This window comes from Felis catus, chromosome B4 (assembly GCF_018350175.1).
Source record: "Felis catus isolate Fca126 chromosome B4, F.catus_Fca126_mat1.0, whole genome shotgun sequence".
In the NCBI taxonomy this organism is placed as follows: Eukaryota; Metazoa; Chordata; class Mammalia; order Carnivora; family Felidae; genus Felis; species Felis catus.
This window is the reverse complement of record NC_058374.1, coordinates 76,624,925-76,641,200: the sequence shown is the minus strand read 5'-3', so window position 1 is coordinate 76,641,200 and position 16,276 is coordinate 76,624,925. Positions and strand designations below refer to the sequence as shown.

The window sequence follows — 16,276 nt, the reverse complement described above, 5'->3', positions numbered from 1 at the left end:
CTCTTTCTCTACCCGTCCCCTACTTTCTCTCTCAAAAATAAATAAACATTAAAAAAAAAAAAGGATAAGTTCTCCATTTACAGATGCAGTGTGTTCCAAAAGTCCAGGCAAGAGTCCCTTGCTGGGGTATTGTTTCTGTAAGGAAATAGATTCAATATTTAAAAATATACACAGATTCTTACTTAACTCTCAGCTCTGAGGCCCTATGACCCCCAAATGGAGGCAGTGAGTGAGGTGGAACAGCAGGGACTGAGCAGAGCCTCTAGGGCATGATTTGAGAGGGAAAGAACGGGAGGGTAGGATGGGCTAGACCATGGGCCAAGATATCAGCGGCACAAGGTTCCTTAGGAAGCTGTAGAAATCATTATACATGTCAACTGTCCCTTCCTGGGATATTTCCAATTCTGTATATATACCTCTTCGTTTTAGATGCTCTTGGGTACATGTTCCGTGCAGAGCAGAGATTTATTTTCCACGGAGCTAATGAAGCTCAGGTTTTAGGGTCCTCCTCCACATGTAGAACATAGCTAAGGCCCTAGAAATATGTTTACAAGGTCATTTGTTGTTGAATTTTTACCTGCTGCCCAGATGAAGGAAGAGTTCCAGAAGTCTCTTATCCACCCATGTGCTGACTCACATGATGTTATGACCTGTGGATGCAAGGCCGGAGTTCAAATCAATATCTAAACGTGTCCTACATTTAGCACCCGGCACCAGAAGTGTGCAGGAGTAGAGGAAAATAAAGCTTAGAAGATGTATGAAGCCAGAAGCTAGTCTGAAGAAAATTCTTCCAATTGTCAGCTGTGCAAAAATATAAGCAGAGGATTCTGTCCATGTTGACATCCAGTCAAAACAAGTTTTGTCCTGTTGGCAATATCCTCAATAACACAGTATATCATTAAGTGTACCATACATTCTTTTCTTTTTTGATGGGAACTGTTCAAAATACAATTTCTCAGAATTCCTAGCTTTACATATTTTTGATGACACAAATGACTACTATCAATGCACAAAAGGAAAAACTCATAATACACCAATTATAATGAGGTTTTCAAAGGCAAATCAGCTAGTAAATGTAGTAAATTTGAAGAGTATATCTAAGATTAGTCCCTGTACAGGAAAAATTTTTAAAGCTGACAAACACCACAAATATCACAAAAAAAACTCCCATAATAATTTGATGAATTAAATGCCAGCCACGCTTGAATATTACTTTTTTCTTACATTTTTGGGTGCATACGTTTTGGTCGCTTCTTCATATGGCAAGGATTTAATAATACCAATTTTTAGAGAGGACAAGAAACATAATTCAGTCTTTTTTTTTTTAGCATCGCAGATCAAATTTGCCTTATTATTTCATCATTTAGCAAAGTCTGTTTCAGGGGCGCCTGGGTGGCTCAATCGGGTAAACTTCCGACTTTGGCTCAGGTCATAATCTCACCGTTCGAGCTTCTCGTGGGGCTCTGTGCTGACAGCTCGGAGTCTGGAGCCTGCTTCAGATTCTGTCTCCCTCTCTCTCTGCCCCTCTCCCTCTTGCAGTCTGTCTCTGTCTCTGTCTGTCTCTCTCAAATATAAATAAACACTTAAAAATTAAAAAAACATCTCTTTCCGATTCACAATTTGTTATTGGCAATGTCATGTAAATGTTTGTTATCAAACTGGGGGAAAACCTTAAACAAGTTTCTTTCACGTAGGAACAGAGCTTTTAAAAATGTGTAATTTGGTGTGATTTCTCATTGTAAATAAATATTCACTTTTACATCTGTCTTTATATTTATAATTTTTTTTTCTTTAAAGCATCCCCACTCCCACAATTGTGTATGCATTGGGATCCACAAAACCCGGCCAACTGCAGTGTAGCACATGCTCTTAGGTATTGCTATAGCTATTTGAGGTGTTCAGGCTGGTGAAAAGGCCCCAAACCCAGGAGCTGAGTATTGTCGGGTCATCTGGGTCATTCAAATATGACAAATGGGCACAGGGTCAAAAAGTCACCAGTGAGTCAAACTAAAATGCCTCTTTACGGGCTCATCTCTGAGATATTTTAGGTCCCCAGTAACATTACCAGACCCACCCCTATCTTGTTTCTCAAGGATCCCAGAATTAGGAGGGGCATGCCATTCACCATCTAGTCCTGGCCCCTATTTTTTTTTCTGGCGAAGAGTGTTTCAAAAACTCAAAAACATACCAATGTCCTTAATGAAATTAAACACTTAAATACTGGCAAAAATACATACTGTGTGTGTCTTTTTAAGATTGATTGATTGATTGATAGCATGAATAGGGGAGGGGGTAGAGGGGGAGAGACAGAGAATCCCAAGCAGGCTCCACACCCAGCTTGCAGCCCAACACAGGGCTCCGTCCAGCGACCCCTGGGATCATGACCTGAGGCGAAATCAAGAGTCAGATGCTCAACCACGTGAGCCACCCAGGCGCCCCTATGCTGTGTTTAAATACGCAAACAAAAAGGTGTTTACAAAAGCAAGGTGATTTCCAGCCGCTTGAAAATGGTGTCCAGTGTTTGTGCTAGCACCATCTAGTGACAGAAAGAGGTAAGTCTGGCTCACCAAAATCCGTCAAATACTGCGGAGAGAAATGGTACCAGTGCTGCTGTTCCACCCCCACCCTTTTCTGGAAGCTGTTCAGAGTACTGTGGTTTACTCAGTTCCACTGTGACTTTTGGTCATTAACTTATGTCCCGAAATAGATCAGATCAGGCAGAGATGAAAGTATGAAGTAAAAACTGGGAGGGAAAGAGACAAGGCTCATTTTGACCTCTGATAGCATTATCTGCAAACCGCAGGCCTCATGTAGTAAGAGGCCCTTTAAAATGGCCCTTTAAAATGGGGAGAGGTCAATACAACTCTGCTGACCCCTGGCTGAACCTGTTGGGTATTCTGGGCCATCCTGGCTTCTAACTGGAAACTGCTATCTGGGCTGACCCCTCAGTTTCTCTCCTTACCAGCTCTGGGTTTTTTTTGTTTTTGTTTTTGTTTTTCCCCATTTCTGCCTCAGCCCATATTTTGTCTACCTCCATTCCACTTTGTTTCAGTTCAGTTCCTTTCGTTCTTCCATTCTAACTTTCCCAAAGCAAACTTGGCTTTAGTCATCGACTTGCAGCCTCTATTGAGTTTTTGTTTTCCTAAATTTTATTTCATGTGGTAAGTACACTTAATATGAGATCTACCCTCTTAACCCTCTTAAGTAGACGTCACGTCCAGTGCAGAGCCCAATGTGGGGCTTGAACTCACAACCCTGAGATCAAGACCTGAACTGAGATCAAGAGTCAGACACTCGAGGGGCGCCTGGGTGGCGCAGTCGGTTAAGCGTCCGACTTCAGCCAGGTCACGATCTCGCGGTCCGGGAGTTCGAGCCCCGCGTCGGGCTCTGGGCTGATGGCTCAGAGCCTGGAGCCTGTTTCCGATTCTGTGTCTCCCTCTCTCTGCCCCTCCCCCGTTCATGCTGTGTCTCTCTCTGTCCCAAAAATAAATAAATGTTGAAAAAAAAATTAAAAAAAAAATTAAAAAAAAAGAGTCAGACACTCGATGGACTGAGCTACTCAGGTGCCCCTTAACAGATTTTTAAGTGTACAACACAGGATTGTTATCTACCGGCATGATGTTGCACAACAGATCTGTAGACCTTATTCACCTTGCATAACTAAAACTTTATAGCCATTGATTAACAGCTCTTCCTATCCCTTTCCCCCCAGTCCCTAGCAACTACCATTATATTCTTTGCTTCTATGAATTTGACTACTTCAGATATCTTACATAAGTGGAATCATGCAGTATTTGTCTTTCCATGACTGGCTTATTTCACTTAGCAAAATGTCTGCAAGATTTGTCCACGTGGTCACATATGGCAGGATTTCCTTCTTTCTTAAGATGAGTAGTATTCCCCTGTATGTAATATCACATTTATTTTTATCTATTCATCTGTTCAGTGGACATCTAAGTTGTTTCCGCATCTTGGGGCGCCTGGGTGGCTCAGTCGGTTAATTGTCCAACTTCGGCTCAGGTCATGATCTCACAGGTTGTGAGTTTGTGCCCTACATCGGGCTTTCTGCTGTCAGCACAGAGTCCGCTTCGGATGCTGTCTCCCTCTCTCTCTCAAAAATAAAAAAACATTAAACAAATTTAAGTTGCTGCCACATCGTGACTCTTGCGAATAGTATCACAACGAACATGGGAGCACTACTCTGTCTTCAAGATCTTGATTTTGGATAAATACCCAGATATAGGATTGCTGGGTCATATAGTAGTTCTAGTTTTAATTTTTTGTAGAATTTCCATGGAGGCTGCACCATTTAACATTCTCACCAACAGCGGACGAGCGTTCCACTTTCTCCACATCCTTGCCAACACTTGTTGTCTTTTGTTTGTGTTCTTCCATAATAGCCATCCTAACATGTATGAGGTGATATTGTGGTTTTCATTTGCATGATTAGTTACATTGAGCATCTTTTTATATACCTTTTGGCCGTTTATATGCCTTCCTTTGGAGAAATGTCTATTTAAGTCCATTGACCATTTTTTAGTTATGTTACTAGTTCTTTTGCTATTAAGTTATAGAAGTTCCTTATATATTTTGGAAATTAATCCTTATCAGATACTATATATGGTTTGCAAATATTTTCTCCCATTCTGTAAGTTGCCTTTTTAGTCTATCAATGGTTTTCATTACTGTAACATAAATTTCTTAGTTTGATGTAGTCCCACTTGTCTATTTTTTCTTTTGTTGTCTGTGCTTTTGGTGTCATAGCTATGACATCATTGCCAAGATCAGTGTTTCCTCTATTTTTTTTTTTCTAGCTGTCACACAGTTTTAGGTCTTACATGTAAGTTCTGAATCCATTTTGAGCTGATTTTGCGTAAGATAATGGCCCACTTTCATTATTTTGCATATGAATATCCAGTTTTCCCAGCACGATTTGTTGATATTGAGTTTTCATTCAACAAATATTTACTGAGCATCTTTGGGCCTGATATTACGGTAGGCAAAAGGGGATTCAAGGCTGCAAGCACATCTTCTGGAGCCCAACTGCCTGGGTTCAAATCCTGGTACCATCATTTCTAACTGCATGACCTTGGGCAAATTACAAATTCGTTGTACCCCAATGTCCTCATATATAAAAAACGGATAATTATGGTCTTTGCCTCACAGGATTGATGTGAGGATTAAAAGGATAAATATAGACGGGTGTCTGGGTGGCTCAGTCGGTTGAATGTCCGACTTTGCCTCAGGTCATGATTTCACAGTTCACGAGTTCGAGCCCCACGTTGGGCTCTGTGCTGACCGCTCAGGGCCTGAAGCCTGCTTCAGATTCTGTGTTTCCCTCTCTCTCTCTGCCCCTCCCCTGCTTGCACTCTTTCTCTCAAAAATAAATAAGCATTAAAATTTTTTTTTAAAGAATTAATATAGAATTAATATATGCAGAGGTCTTAGAGAGGGTCTGCCACCCGATAAGCACTCTTCAGTGCAGGCTCATAAGCCATGGTCCTTGCCTCTCAAAGAGCTCACAAATCACAGTTGCCCCTATCCACCACCTGTCCCACCTGGCAGTCAGGACTACCTGGGTCTTCTGACACTTCAAGTGCCCCACAGCTCCTGGCTACCCTTTCCTGGAGCCATGGGATGAACCGGGTGCAAGTTCCTGTATCACAGATTCCTTGTGTGTCTCTGGGTAATTTCCACTTCCTGAGTCTCAATGCATATGGAAAGAAAGGAAGCTGGACCAAAATTGATTTCCAACATCCCCACAAACTCCTTGTTCTGGGTATAGCTCAAGTTGAAACTGTATCAGCTTGGGCAAGGTACGGAACCTCTCTGCTTTTGTTTCCTCGCCTACAAAACGGGATAATGGAACTAATCACCCCCCAGGTGGTGGTGAGGGTGCAACAAAGTAACACAAGCCCCGGCTGTCCGCGCTCCCAGAGGGGACGTCAGCGTTCAGACCCACCCTTCTTTGCCATTTAACGCACGCGCGCTGGCGTCCCGTCCCCTCCCCGCGCCGGGATCCGACTTCCGGTTCCGCCGGGACCCAGAAGCCAGGCTGACAAATGGCGGCGTCCACGAAACAGGCCACCGGGGGCGTTGAAGAGGCCGCGGCGGAAGAGGAACCGCGAATTCTGGAACCCGGGGCCGCCCCGTTTGGAAATTTCCCTCAGTATTCCCGCTTCCATCCTCCAGAACAGCGGCTCCGCCTCTTGCCCCCGGAGCTGCTTCGCCGGCTTTTCCCTCAGAGTCCCGAATCGAGGCCGATCCTGGGGCTCGACGTAGGGTGTAACTCTGGGGTGAGTGACGGGGGCGGGGTCGGAGGTCGGGGAGCCGAGCGGTTGGCTTCCTCTGCGTTCGCTGGGGCTGTGGTTTGGGCGTGGCATCACACCCATCACCACTTTCCCCAAATGAGTTTAAACTCCGTTCCGAATTCCTGCGTTCCCGCTTGTGCGTTCGCCGCCTCACGGCCAAACCTCGGGTGGGAAGGGCCACCGTTTTGGGGCTTCCGGCGCTTGCCTCCTGTACAGCGTGGCTGGCGACCTGGCTGCAGAGAGGGGGCGTCCGGACACCCGCCTTTGGGAGCGTAGGGTTGGGATTGGGTTACTGGGAGAGAAGAGCCAGGGGTGACGGAATCACGCCTGGAATTAAGATTCGTGTGCCATACGGTGTAGGATGCATCCTGGAGCCAAGTAGATATTTATTTAAAAGCAGTGAGTTGACTGAGTACAGTGGAGAGGGTTGAGAGGGAGGATACAGCTCCTTGGCGGAGGAAGGCATTGCCACGTCTTCTTACCTCAAAGTATTCTTAGGCGTAGAGTGATTATAGTGAAATTACATTCAAAATATCGACATGCCACCCTTGACACCCATCTGTAACTACTACCATATCCTACAGGAGCAGATATTCTGACCCTATGATTGCAAATCACAGGCATGTAACAAAAAGTAAGTCTCTGTTCCTGACCCTAAATTCTCCTTCCCCCCCTACACATTGGCAACCGCTGTTTATAATTTCTTGGGTATGTATCCTGTGTGTATGTAGGCATTTATGTATGTATAAATATCACCTCTTTTACCTTTACAAATAATAGCACACTATTTGGCACCTTGCTTTTCACCTAATAATTTGGAGATCACTCATGTCACGACATTCTTTTTAGCAGCTTCAAAATTGTATGCATGTACCGTAATTTATAGGGTGCTTTATTTACATTTTTAAAACTCCCAGGCCCCACTGTAGCCCTACTGAATCAGGATCTTGAGTGATTGAGCGCTTGAGTCTATATTTTATTTTTCAAGCTTCCAGGGTATTCTGGGATTGGGGAATTGAGGTTGGAGAAGGTGAAGAGATGTGGTAGAGGAGGGATGAAGTGACAAATGACTAGTGAAACTGGCACACCCAAGATCAGACAGGAAGAGGGAGTCAGCAAAGAAATAAGTATAGAAATGGGGAGAAAATTAAGCAGCGTAGTATAGGACCTTCCTACTCTAAATATGGTCCTTGATCTACAACAACAGCATGACTTTTTAAAAGAATTTTTTGTGAACTATGCCACACATACAGAAAAGTGCATAAGACATAAGTTTACACTTTATGAACTATTATAAAGCAGACACCTTTATGACCATTGTCCAGATCAAGAATAAGACATTGTCAGAACCCCAAAAGTCCCTTAACTTTCTCTGTTCCTAAACCGCCCCCCTCCGCCCAGAGGGAACAACTAGCCTGACTTATGCTTATTTCCTTGATTTTCTTTATAGCGCACTATTTTTGTATCCCTAAACAATGTAATTTAATCTTATCCATTTTTGAAATTCATATAAATGGAAGCTTGCCATGTATTTTTTGCGTGTGTCCTGCTTTTTTGCTGAACATTGTATATTTGTAAGAGTCATCCATGTTGATGCACTGAGCTGAATTCCTTCATTTTTAACTGCTATTTAGTATTCCATCTTAATGAATATACCACATTTCTTCATCCATGCTACTGTTGTTGGACATCTGGGTTGTTTCCAGCCACACTTTCTTCACCTGCACAAAGAGCATAAGTATTTTCCTTACAGGATTGTTGCACAGAGCAAAACAAGTGGTGCATAGAAAAATGCCTTGAAAAATGGATTAGAGCAACACAAATTTGAACTAGTTGTAATGGTTATAGAAGTCAATGTTAGACAAAGGAGATAGTGACTTGTTTAGGAGTCAAAGTGCTGAGGTGGTGAAAATCACAGATCATTAGACTTGGCTAGAAGGAAGTCAGCAGTGACTTTGGGAAGTGATAGATGCAGAAGTAGAATAAATCTCAAAAGGGGGTGGTGAAGCATAAGGCAGACAGTAAAATTGAGGCTGTAGAATGAAGGCTAAGCGAGGACTTTTGGAATCCAGACTTTTCCCAATCACAAGTCTGAGAAGCAGATGTTTATAAGATGGTGCTTGTTCTGGTTCCTCACCTTCCTGGTAAGGAATGCTGGCTATGCCCTTGGAATCCTTTCTTTCTCCCTGAGGTCTGAGATACCTGAAAAAAGTGAGTTTACCAGCATATTACTCAAGCTGGACAAGACTGCTCTCAGCTCCTTTGCTGCATCCATTTGGCTGTAACTTTCAACCATACAGCCCAACCTACCATCAATGTCAGGGAAGTATAGAGATGACACATTATTGCCTGAGACCCGTGGAGGGCACTGAGAACCTGCTCTCTGGAAAACTTTTTGGGCAACCTTCTTAGTCTAGGAGCTTCATATCTTATAAAGCAAAGACTAAGTGGCAGTCCAATGAGATGATAAGAGATAGAGGTCTTTCTTCCATTCACTGGTTGAGAGCTGCAATGACAAAGCTCTTTTGGATTTCTCTAGGATCTGAGTGTGGCTCTATACAAACACTTCCTTTCCTTACGTGACGGGGAGACCTGCTCAGATGCCTCAGGAGAACTCCATCTACTCTGCTGCGACATAGATCCAGTCCTGGTGGAACGAGCTGAAAAAGAATGTCCTTTTCCTGATGCCCTGACCTTTATCACCCTGGACTTTATGAATCAAAGAACCCGGAAAGTTCTCTTGAGCTCTTTCTTAAACCAGTTTGGACGGTCAGTTTTTGACATTGGCTTCTGCATGTCAGTAACCATGTGGATTCATCTGAACCATGGGGACCGTGGTCTGTGGGAGTTCCTAGCCCACCTTTCCTCCCTCTGCCGCTACCTCCTTGTGGAGCCTCAGCCCTGGAAGTGTTACCGGGCAGCTGCAAGGCGTCTCCGGAAGCTGGGCCTCCATGACTTTGACCACTTCCGTTCCCTTGCCATCCGAGGTGATATGGCCAATCAGATTGTGCAGATCTTGACCCAGGACCATGGCATGGAATTAGTATGCTGCTTTGGCAACACCAGCTGGGACCGAAGCCTTCTGCTCTTCAGGGCAAAACAAGCCACAGAGACTCATCCAATTCCTGAATCACTGGTAGAGGAAGGGAAAGAAAAGAACAGATTAAGATCCTGGAGACAGTGAAATGGGAGGGTGGGAAGGCCAGGGAAGAGATATTGAAAGAGTGTTATACAAAGAATTAAGTTCACTGTCCTTAATTCGTGATTGTAAGGCAGCCTCAAAACCTGGCAGAAACTTTTGGCAAAAATGTCCAAGACATGCAATTGAAAGAATCAGTATCTATTCCCCACTGTTTGAGTTGATTCTGGAAGAAGAGACTGTATCTGTGGAGCAATGAGCTGGGCTCTCGGGATTGAGATGGCACAGGAAAAGCGATCTTGGTTCTAGGATATGGAGGGGGCTGCTTCTAGTGGTTAGAGACTTAGCCCAGGCTAGCCTTAGAATGTATCTGTTCCATGGGCAACTTGAATCTGATCTGGCTTCTGCAGGCTTTTGCTGGACTTCCTTATCCTGCCTTCAGGCAGCACCTCACAATACAATCTGGAATGAAGCGTCACTGGCTTGGCTAAAGGAGAGAATTAGTATGAAAAACATCTTATCTTTCCAGAGCAGGTCATGTATCCAACATGCCCAGGCCCAGCACAGCATGTAACAGATACTAGCCAAAATGCGCTGGCTAGCATTTATAAGATGTTTAAAAGATTTAAATTATGACCCAATATCCAGCTGGTACAAATACAATGAATGAAGTGGGACTGTATAGTTATATATAATAAAAGTGACTTGAGTATGATTGAGAATGTCCTGTGACTCTGGGGTAGGTAGGAAACCTCTGCTTTTAACCACTCTATCCAGGGAGTTTTCAGCTCAAGAAAAAGAACCTCACCCAAGCTCAGAACAGAAAACATACCAGAGAGTAAGTTAATTTAGGACTTTTTTTTTGTCAGCGTCCTCTGCCAAAGCACACCAACATGGGGGTGGGGGGTACACATCAGTATGGCAGTGGGAATATGTGCAGGGAAACAGACATAAAATGCAGTCTACAATTGCATGACTATAGCATAAATGCTGTGGGATAGGCGTCACTGATATCTGTCAGGTTTTGACACCCATGAGTTGAGTCCAAGGGAAAGTGGGAGATGGAGAAGGATTTGGTGGAGAGAAGATAGGAAAACAAAATATACCTAGCTAAGAAGGGCGACTGGATTGATGAGCTTCAAAGTCCTTAAGATCCTATTATTTTCTGAAGTTATAGAAGGAATGCTGGGGAATAAGAGTGTCTGAACCACCAATTAAACTTTGGACCTATTGGTGGAGAAGATAAAAGTTCCTGCTAAGGAATTTGAACTCTATGCATAGAGAGCAAAAGCTAGTACATTCCCCAAACGATAGGAGAGTGGAACCAAAACCTTCATTTAGGAAAACCGGTTTTTCTATTTTGTGCAGGATAATTATGTGGTTGGTGTCATTTCCAATCTCAGACTCCAGTACTACTTTTCAATCTTTTTATATTCCTGCTCCTGATCACTTTCATCCTAGTGACTCTTGTGGACTTTTACCCTTCTGCAGGTTCTTGACTCTATATCCCTGTACCACTAGTCTAAGCAGATGACCTAACCACCAACCAGCACCATTCTTGTTTGCTGTATCAGGAAGTCTTTTCTTGCTCTCAGTCTTTTTATTTTTTTTAATTTTTGTTTTATTATTACTGTTTTTTTTTGACAGCGTGAACTTGGGAGGGGCAGAGAGGGAGACAGAGGATCCAAGCAGGCTCCAAGCTGACAGCAGAGATCCTGATGTGGGGTTGAACTCACAAACAGTGAGATCGTGACCTGAGCGTAAGACTCTTAACTGAGCCATCCAGGGACAGTTGTCTTCAGTCTTAAACCCCTTCATCTTTCCACCTTTTCACTTCTGAACTTACCCAATGAACTCTTACCCAGATAACCTCTGCCTGAGTTCCTGATCCCAACCTCTACTACTTCTCCCAAACTGCTTTATTGAGGATCCCTTTGATGTCTCCTTGGCTTCATTAACTCCTTCCTGTCCACCTGCCAACGTGCTCAATTCTCTGTCTAAAATCACCAAGTTTTCCTGTATCCAATCTCTCTTCAAGTTTATTCAGTCTCCATCTCTTCACCACCAAATGTGAGCAAAGCCCTTGAAAGGATAGACTCCACAGTCTATTTCCCATTCATCAATGACCTCCTGAATGCCAAATTCTGAGGCCTCTTGTTCAGTCTTCCTCCTGGGTCATGCATGGCACTATTCAGCACTGTTGATCCCTTCTTTAAACTGCTCTCCCTTGGTTTCTTCACCATACCCTTCTCCCTTTATTCTCTTCCTATCTCTTAGTTTTTATGTACTCTTTAAGCAGTTAGTTCAAATTTTAATTGAACACGTTACCTGGAGAGTCCTGGATTCATCTCCAGAAACAGTGATTCAGGTTAAGAATGGGGCTTGAGGGTTGGGTTGGTTTGGTTTGATTAGATTTGTGGGAGGGTTTGTTGTTTGTTTGGGTTTGTTTATTTGTTTGTTGCATTTTTTTATCATGGTAAAATGTATGTAACAAAATTTACCATTTTAACTATTTTAAAGTGTATAATTCCATGGCGTTAAATCACAAGGAGGAACCTGTGTTTAACAAGCACCCCAGGTGACTCTGATGCAAAATAGACCACATTTTGATTGCTTAGGACCCCTTAGGGTCCATCCAGTCCTCTTCTACATATTTTTCATGGAGTGAGTTCCTTCACTCCCATGCGTTTAGCGACTACCTATATGCTAATAACCCCCAAATATATTGGTGGCCTCACTTCCACAGTTGCAGATTAGCATTTTTCCTGTTTTGTAATCATATCCTCTTAGATAGTTCTTAGGCACCTCAGATTCAACATATTCCAGAAGCAAACTCATTACCCTCATTCTAAACCTGATCCTATCTCAGTTGTTGCCATCCACCCATTGCTCAAGCTACAAACTTCAGGTGAGTCTCCCCACACTGAAATAGTCACAAAGTCCAGTAAATTCTTGCATGTCCAATAACACGTAAGTCCCATTTATTCTATCCATGTGGCTGGTCCCTACCAGGCATTTCTGTGTTAAGTCATCTATCCTTATCTAATCCCTGCTGCCGGTGTTCCCTTCCTCAGATTCCTAGTTATGCTAGTATTATGCTTAAAAACCTTCAGTGTTTTGGGGCACCTGGGTGGCTTGGTTAAGCGTCCGACTTCAGCTCAGTTCCGATCTCACCGTTTGTGAGTTCGAGACCTGCATCAGGCTCTGTGCTGACAGCTCAGAGCCTGGAGCTTGCTTCAGATTTTGTGTCTCCCTCTCTCTCTGACCCTCTCCCACTCGCACTCTGTGTGTCTCTCTCTCAAAAATAAACATTAAAAAAAATTTTTTTAAACCTTCAGTGTTTCCTAGAGCTAGAGTCCTGTCCTTTATCCAGTGCCTAAACCAATGTTGTTCAGTAAGGTAGCTGCTTGCTATTTAAATGTAAATTGAATAAAATGAAATAAAATTTAAAATCAGCTCCTCAGTCTTACTAGCCACGTTACAGGTGTTCAATAGCCATATGTGATTAGTGGCTACTTTATTGGACAGCACAGATTTAGACCATTTCCATCACTGCAGAAAGTTGTGTTGGAGAGCGCTGGCCTTCATGCTTTTCCTCCACACCCCAGTCACACTTGAACTTCTCACATACCACCATATCCTACTTGCCGTGTCCTTTCATACCTCTGAGACTTAGCACAAATTCCCTCTATTTTCGTTCTCTCTCCCCCAGCTCTCCCACCTTGCAACCTGGCTGAACTGTTTGTCCTAAAAGACAGTTAAGATGTTACATTTTGTCAGAAATCTTCCCCCAACTCCTATAGCACTTTGCATTTGTTACTGTATTCTAGTGGGGCCTTTGCGTGGAAGCTTCTATTACAGTATTTACCCTATCATATTATAATCTTTCTATGCCTGTGTGCCACCACCATAAGACTGATCTCCTCAAGCCCAACTTATCTTTGTACTTTGAGGCCTAGCGCAATGACTGACACATGGCGGGCAGCTGAGAAGTACTTGTTGAATTCATATATGAATGAACAAAAGAAATGTATCTGAATTCAAGTATTGAGAAGAAAAGGCCATCTATGATTGGGCAGAAGACTGCCCAGGAAACTGAAAATGGGAAGAAATTAAAAAGTTAAGAAAGTGGGGCCCCTCAGTGGCTCAGTCAATTAAGAGTGCGACTCTTGATCTCCGCTCAGGTCTTGATCTCAGGGTCATGATTTCAAGCTCTGCATTGGGCTCCACACCAGCTGTGGAGTCTACTTAAAAAAGAAAAAAAAGTTGGGAGAGGGATAAGCCTAGTCTTTGGCATGGAAGTTTGAGGTATGTTTTCTCAAACATACCTTTGCAATAAGATGCCCATTCCAAGGCCATGGCTATTGATGGTTTGGGAGAGGACAGCAGATCAAGACTAGATATGAAATCTGGAAGTCATTCATATAGAGTAATCGAGATTTAATGAGTAGTAAATTCCAAAAACACATGGATATGATGAGAGGTCCTAGGTCTGAGGGCTGCCAATAGTTATTGAGTAAGGGGGAAAAGAGGAACCAAAAGAGGTCTGGTGAGAAATGGGAAAAAGGGGGGGCGGGGTGGTGCGCCGAGGTGGCTCAGTCATTTAAGCATCCAACTTCGGCTCAGGTCATGATCTCACAGCTTGTGAGTTCAAGCCCTGAGCCGGGCTCTGTGTTGACAGCTCAGGGCCTGGAACCTGCTTCGGATTCTGTCTTCTCTCTGCCCCTCCCCCCACTCAACACACTCTCTCTCTCTCTCTCTCTCTCTCTCTCTCTCTCTCTCTCTCTCTCAAATATAAATAAACATTAAAAAAAAGAAAGAAAGAAATAGGAAAAAGGGGGGAAAAGACATATAGCACCATGTGCCAGACAACATAACAAAGCCAAAGCAGAGCTAGGACTTGAACCTAGGCGGTGAGGTGGCAGAGTCAGCCTTGGCTACCATTCCTTGAGACGTCAGAGAAATCTAAGGCTGGGAAGAGACTCCAGAAAGCCAGTGCAAGAGAGCATGGGCTTTAGAGTTGCTGTGCTTCCTCAAATTATGTGTTCACACTGGAGAATGAGAGACCCAGCCAGGCCACTCTTGGCTCTTCCAGATTCTCACAGAAATCCCCTCACAGAAGTCAGACCTAATTCTAGGTTGAGTATCCGAGGAGCACTCCTGCCGCTGCCTACCAGTTAAATAGGCTTGGCCCTTCTGAGTGTTTTATTTTTTTTTTAATTTTTTTAAAGCAGTAGCCCTGGCCCATTTCAGAATGGATACTTTTTTTTTTTTTTAAATGTTTATTTACTTTTGAGGGAGAGAAAGGCAGAGTACGAGTGGGGGAGGGGCAGAGAGAGAGGGAGACAGAATCCGAAGCAGGCTCCAGGCTCTGAACTGTCAGCACAGAACCGGACTCAGGGCTTGAACTCACCAGCTGTGTGAGACCATGACCTGAGCCGAAGTCGGATGCTTAACTGACTGAGCCACCCAGGAGCCCCTCTCCTGAGTGTTTTAGAAGCAGTTGGCAGGTACGTAGAGCAGACATAGACACTCTTAAGTCTCCCTCAGTCCTATTTACCTTCTCACTGTATCTCTGACTTGCCAGCTACCTTAACCTTCCCCTGAATTCCTGAAATTCCAATCTATCCCTAACTTTGACCCCTAAGTAAGACCTCCCCAAAGTGGGTTTCATTCTGTTTCATGCTTAGGAGGTAGGGATTCTGAGGCCAATTCCAGGATGTATTAAGATCCTGAGCTCAGATCCTTCTCAGCCCCATGAGATCAAGTTTGGCCCAGGAACAGTGCAGTGGAAAGAACATCAGGTTTGGAATCGAGATCTGTCAGTAACTCATTGCATGACCACCCTGTTCAAGTCAACCTCTCTGAACCTCATTCATTGGTACAACTAAAGTAACTATGCCCTAATGAACTAGAGGATGTAAAGGTGTTTTGCAGAATACAGAATATTAAAAACAAGGTGCTGTTACACTCTAAGCATTCCACAGACCACAACTATGCTTGTTAAATTAAACGCTTATGAAAAAAACATCTCATCTCTAGAAAACATACGTCTTACTATCTCTGATCATTTGTTTTTTAGGACAAGGAAGTAATGAGTTCAGCTTCAGCACTACAGAGCATTTTAAAGGAAGCAATGCTGGGAGGGAGTGATCATTGCTAATGGAAACGAGGCCAGTTTAGGATAGTCTTGGTGGGTCACAGTGGTTACAGATATGAATTTACCTACTTCTCTGTAAATCTCCGGAATACTTTGAAATCTCGTGACTTCACTGGTGCTCTCTCCCTCCACCAAAGTAATGCAGAGAAATGAATGTAAGGCTGTGGCAGGCTAAATAATGGTTCCCCCAAGATGTCCACATCCTAATCCCTGGAACTTGCTACCTTAGATAGCAAAGGGGATTTTGTAGATGTGTACAAATGTGTAGATGTATAGATTAAAAATCTTGGTTAAGGATGAAAGATTTTGAAATTGAAAGATTAATATGGAATATCAGGATGGACCCTAAATGTAATCACAAGTGTCCTTATAAGAGGGAGGCAAAGGGAGATTTGACCACAGCAAGAAATAGAAGGATAGAAGCAAGAGGTTGGAGTGATGTAAGGAAGGGTTGTGAGCCAAGAAATGCAGTTAGAAAAGGCAAGGAGGGCACCTGGATGGCTCAGTCGGTTAAGCATCTGATTTCAACTCAGGTCATGATCTCATGGTTCCTGAGTTCGAGCCCCCCCATCGGGCTCTCTGCTGTCAGCACAGAGCCTGCTTCAGATACTGTCTCCCTCTCTTTCTGCCCCCTCCCACTTGCTCACACATGCGTGCTCTCTCTCT

General features: G+C 43.6%; 1 protein-coding gene and 1 long non-coding RNA gene across 2 annotated transcripts; one reads left to right on the top strand and one right to left on the bottom strand.

Annotated features, from left to right (window-relative positions):
- Positions 1-6,023: 6,023 nt before the first annotated feature.
- Positions 6,024-10,165, top strand: BCDIN3D (BCDIN3 domain containing RNA methyltransferase). Its single transcript, XM_003988675.5, has 2 exons — positions 6,024-6,296; positions 8,851-10,165. The coding sequence occupies exons 1-2, from the start codon at positions 6,063-6,065 to the stop codon at positions 9,493-9,495; spliced, it is 879 nt and encodes a 292-aa protein (XP_003988724.1). The 5' UTR covers positions 6,024-6,062; the 3' UTR covers positions 9,496-10,165.
- On the bottom strand, positions 6,669-9,359 carry LOC109501572. Its single transcript, XR_002159720.2, has 3 exons — positions 9,226-9,359; positions 8,449-8,513; positions 6,669-8,032 (listed from the first exon to the last, which is right to left on the bottom strand). It is a non-coding gene; the product is annotated as an uncharacterized LOC109501572 (long non-coding RNA).
- Positions 10,166-16,276: the final 6,111 nt, after the last annotated feature.

Excerpts from the sequence above, each read along its gene's own strand:
- BCDIN3D (XM_003988675.5), top strand. The coding sequence starts at position 6,063 with ATGGCGGCGTCCACGAAACAGGCCACCGGGGGCGTTGAAGAGGCCGCG. Across the intron at positions 6,297-8,850 it reads ACGTAGGGTGTAACTCTGGG|GATCTGAGTGTGGCTCTATA; the intron begins GTGAGTGACGGG and ends GGATTTCTCTAG.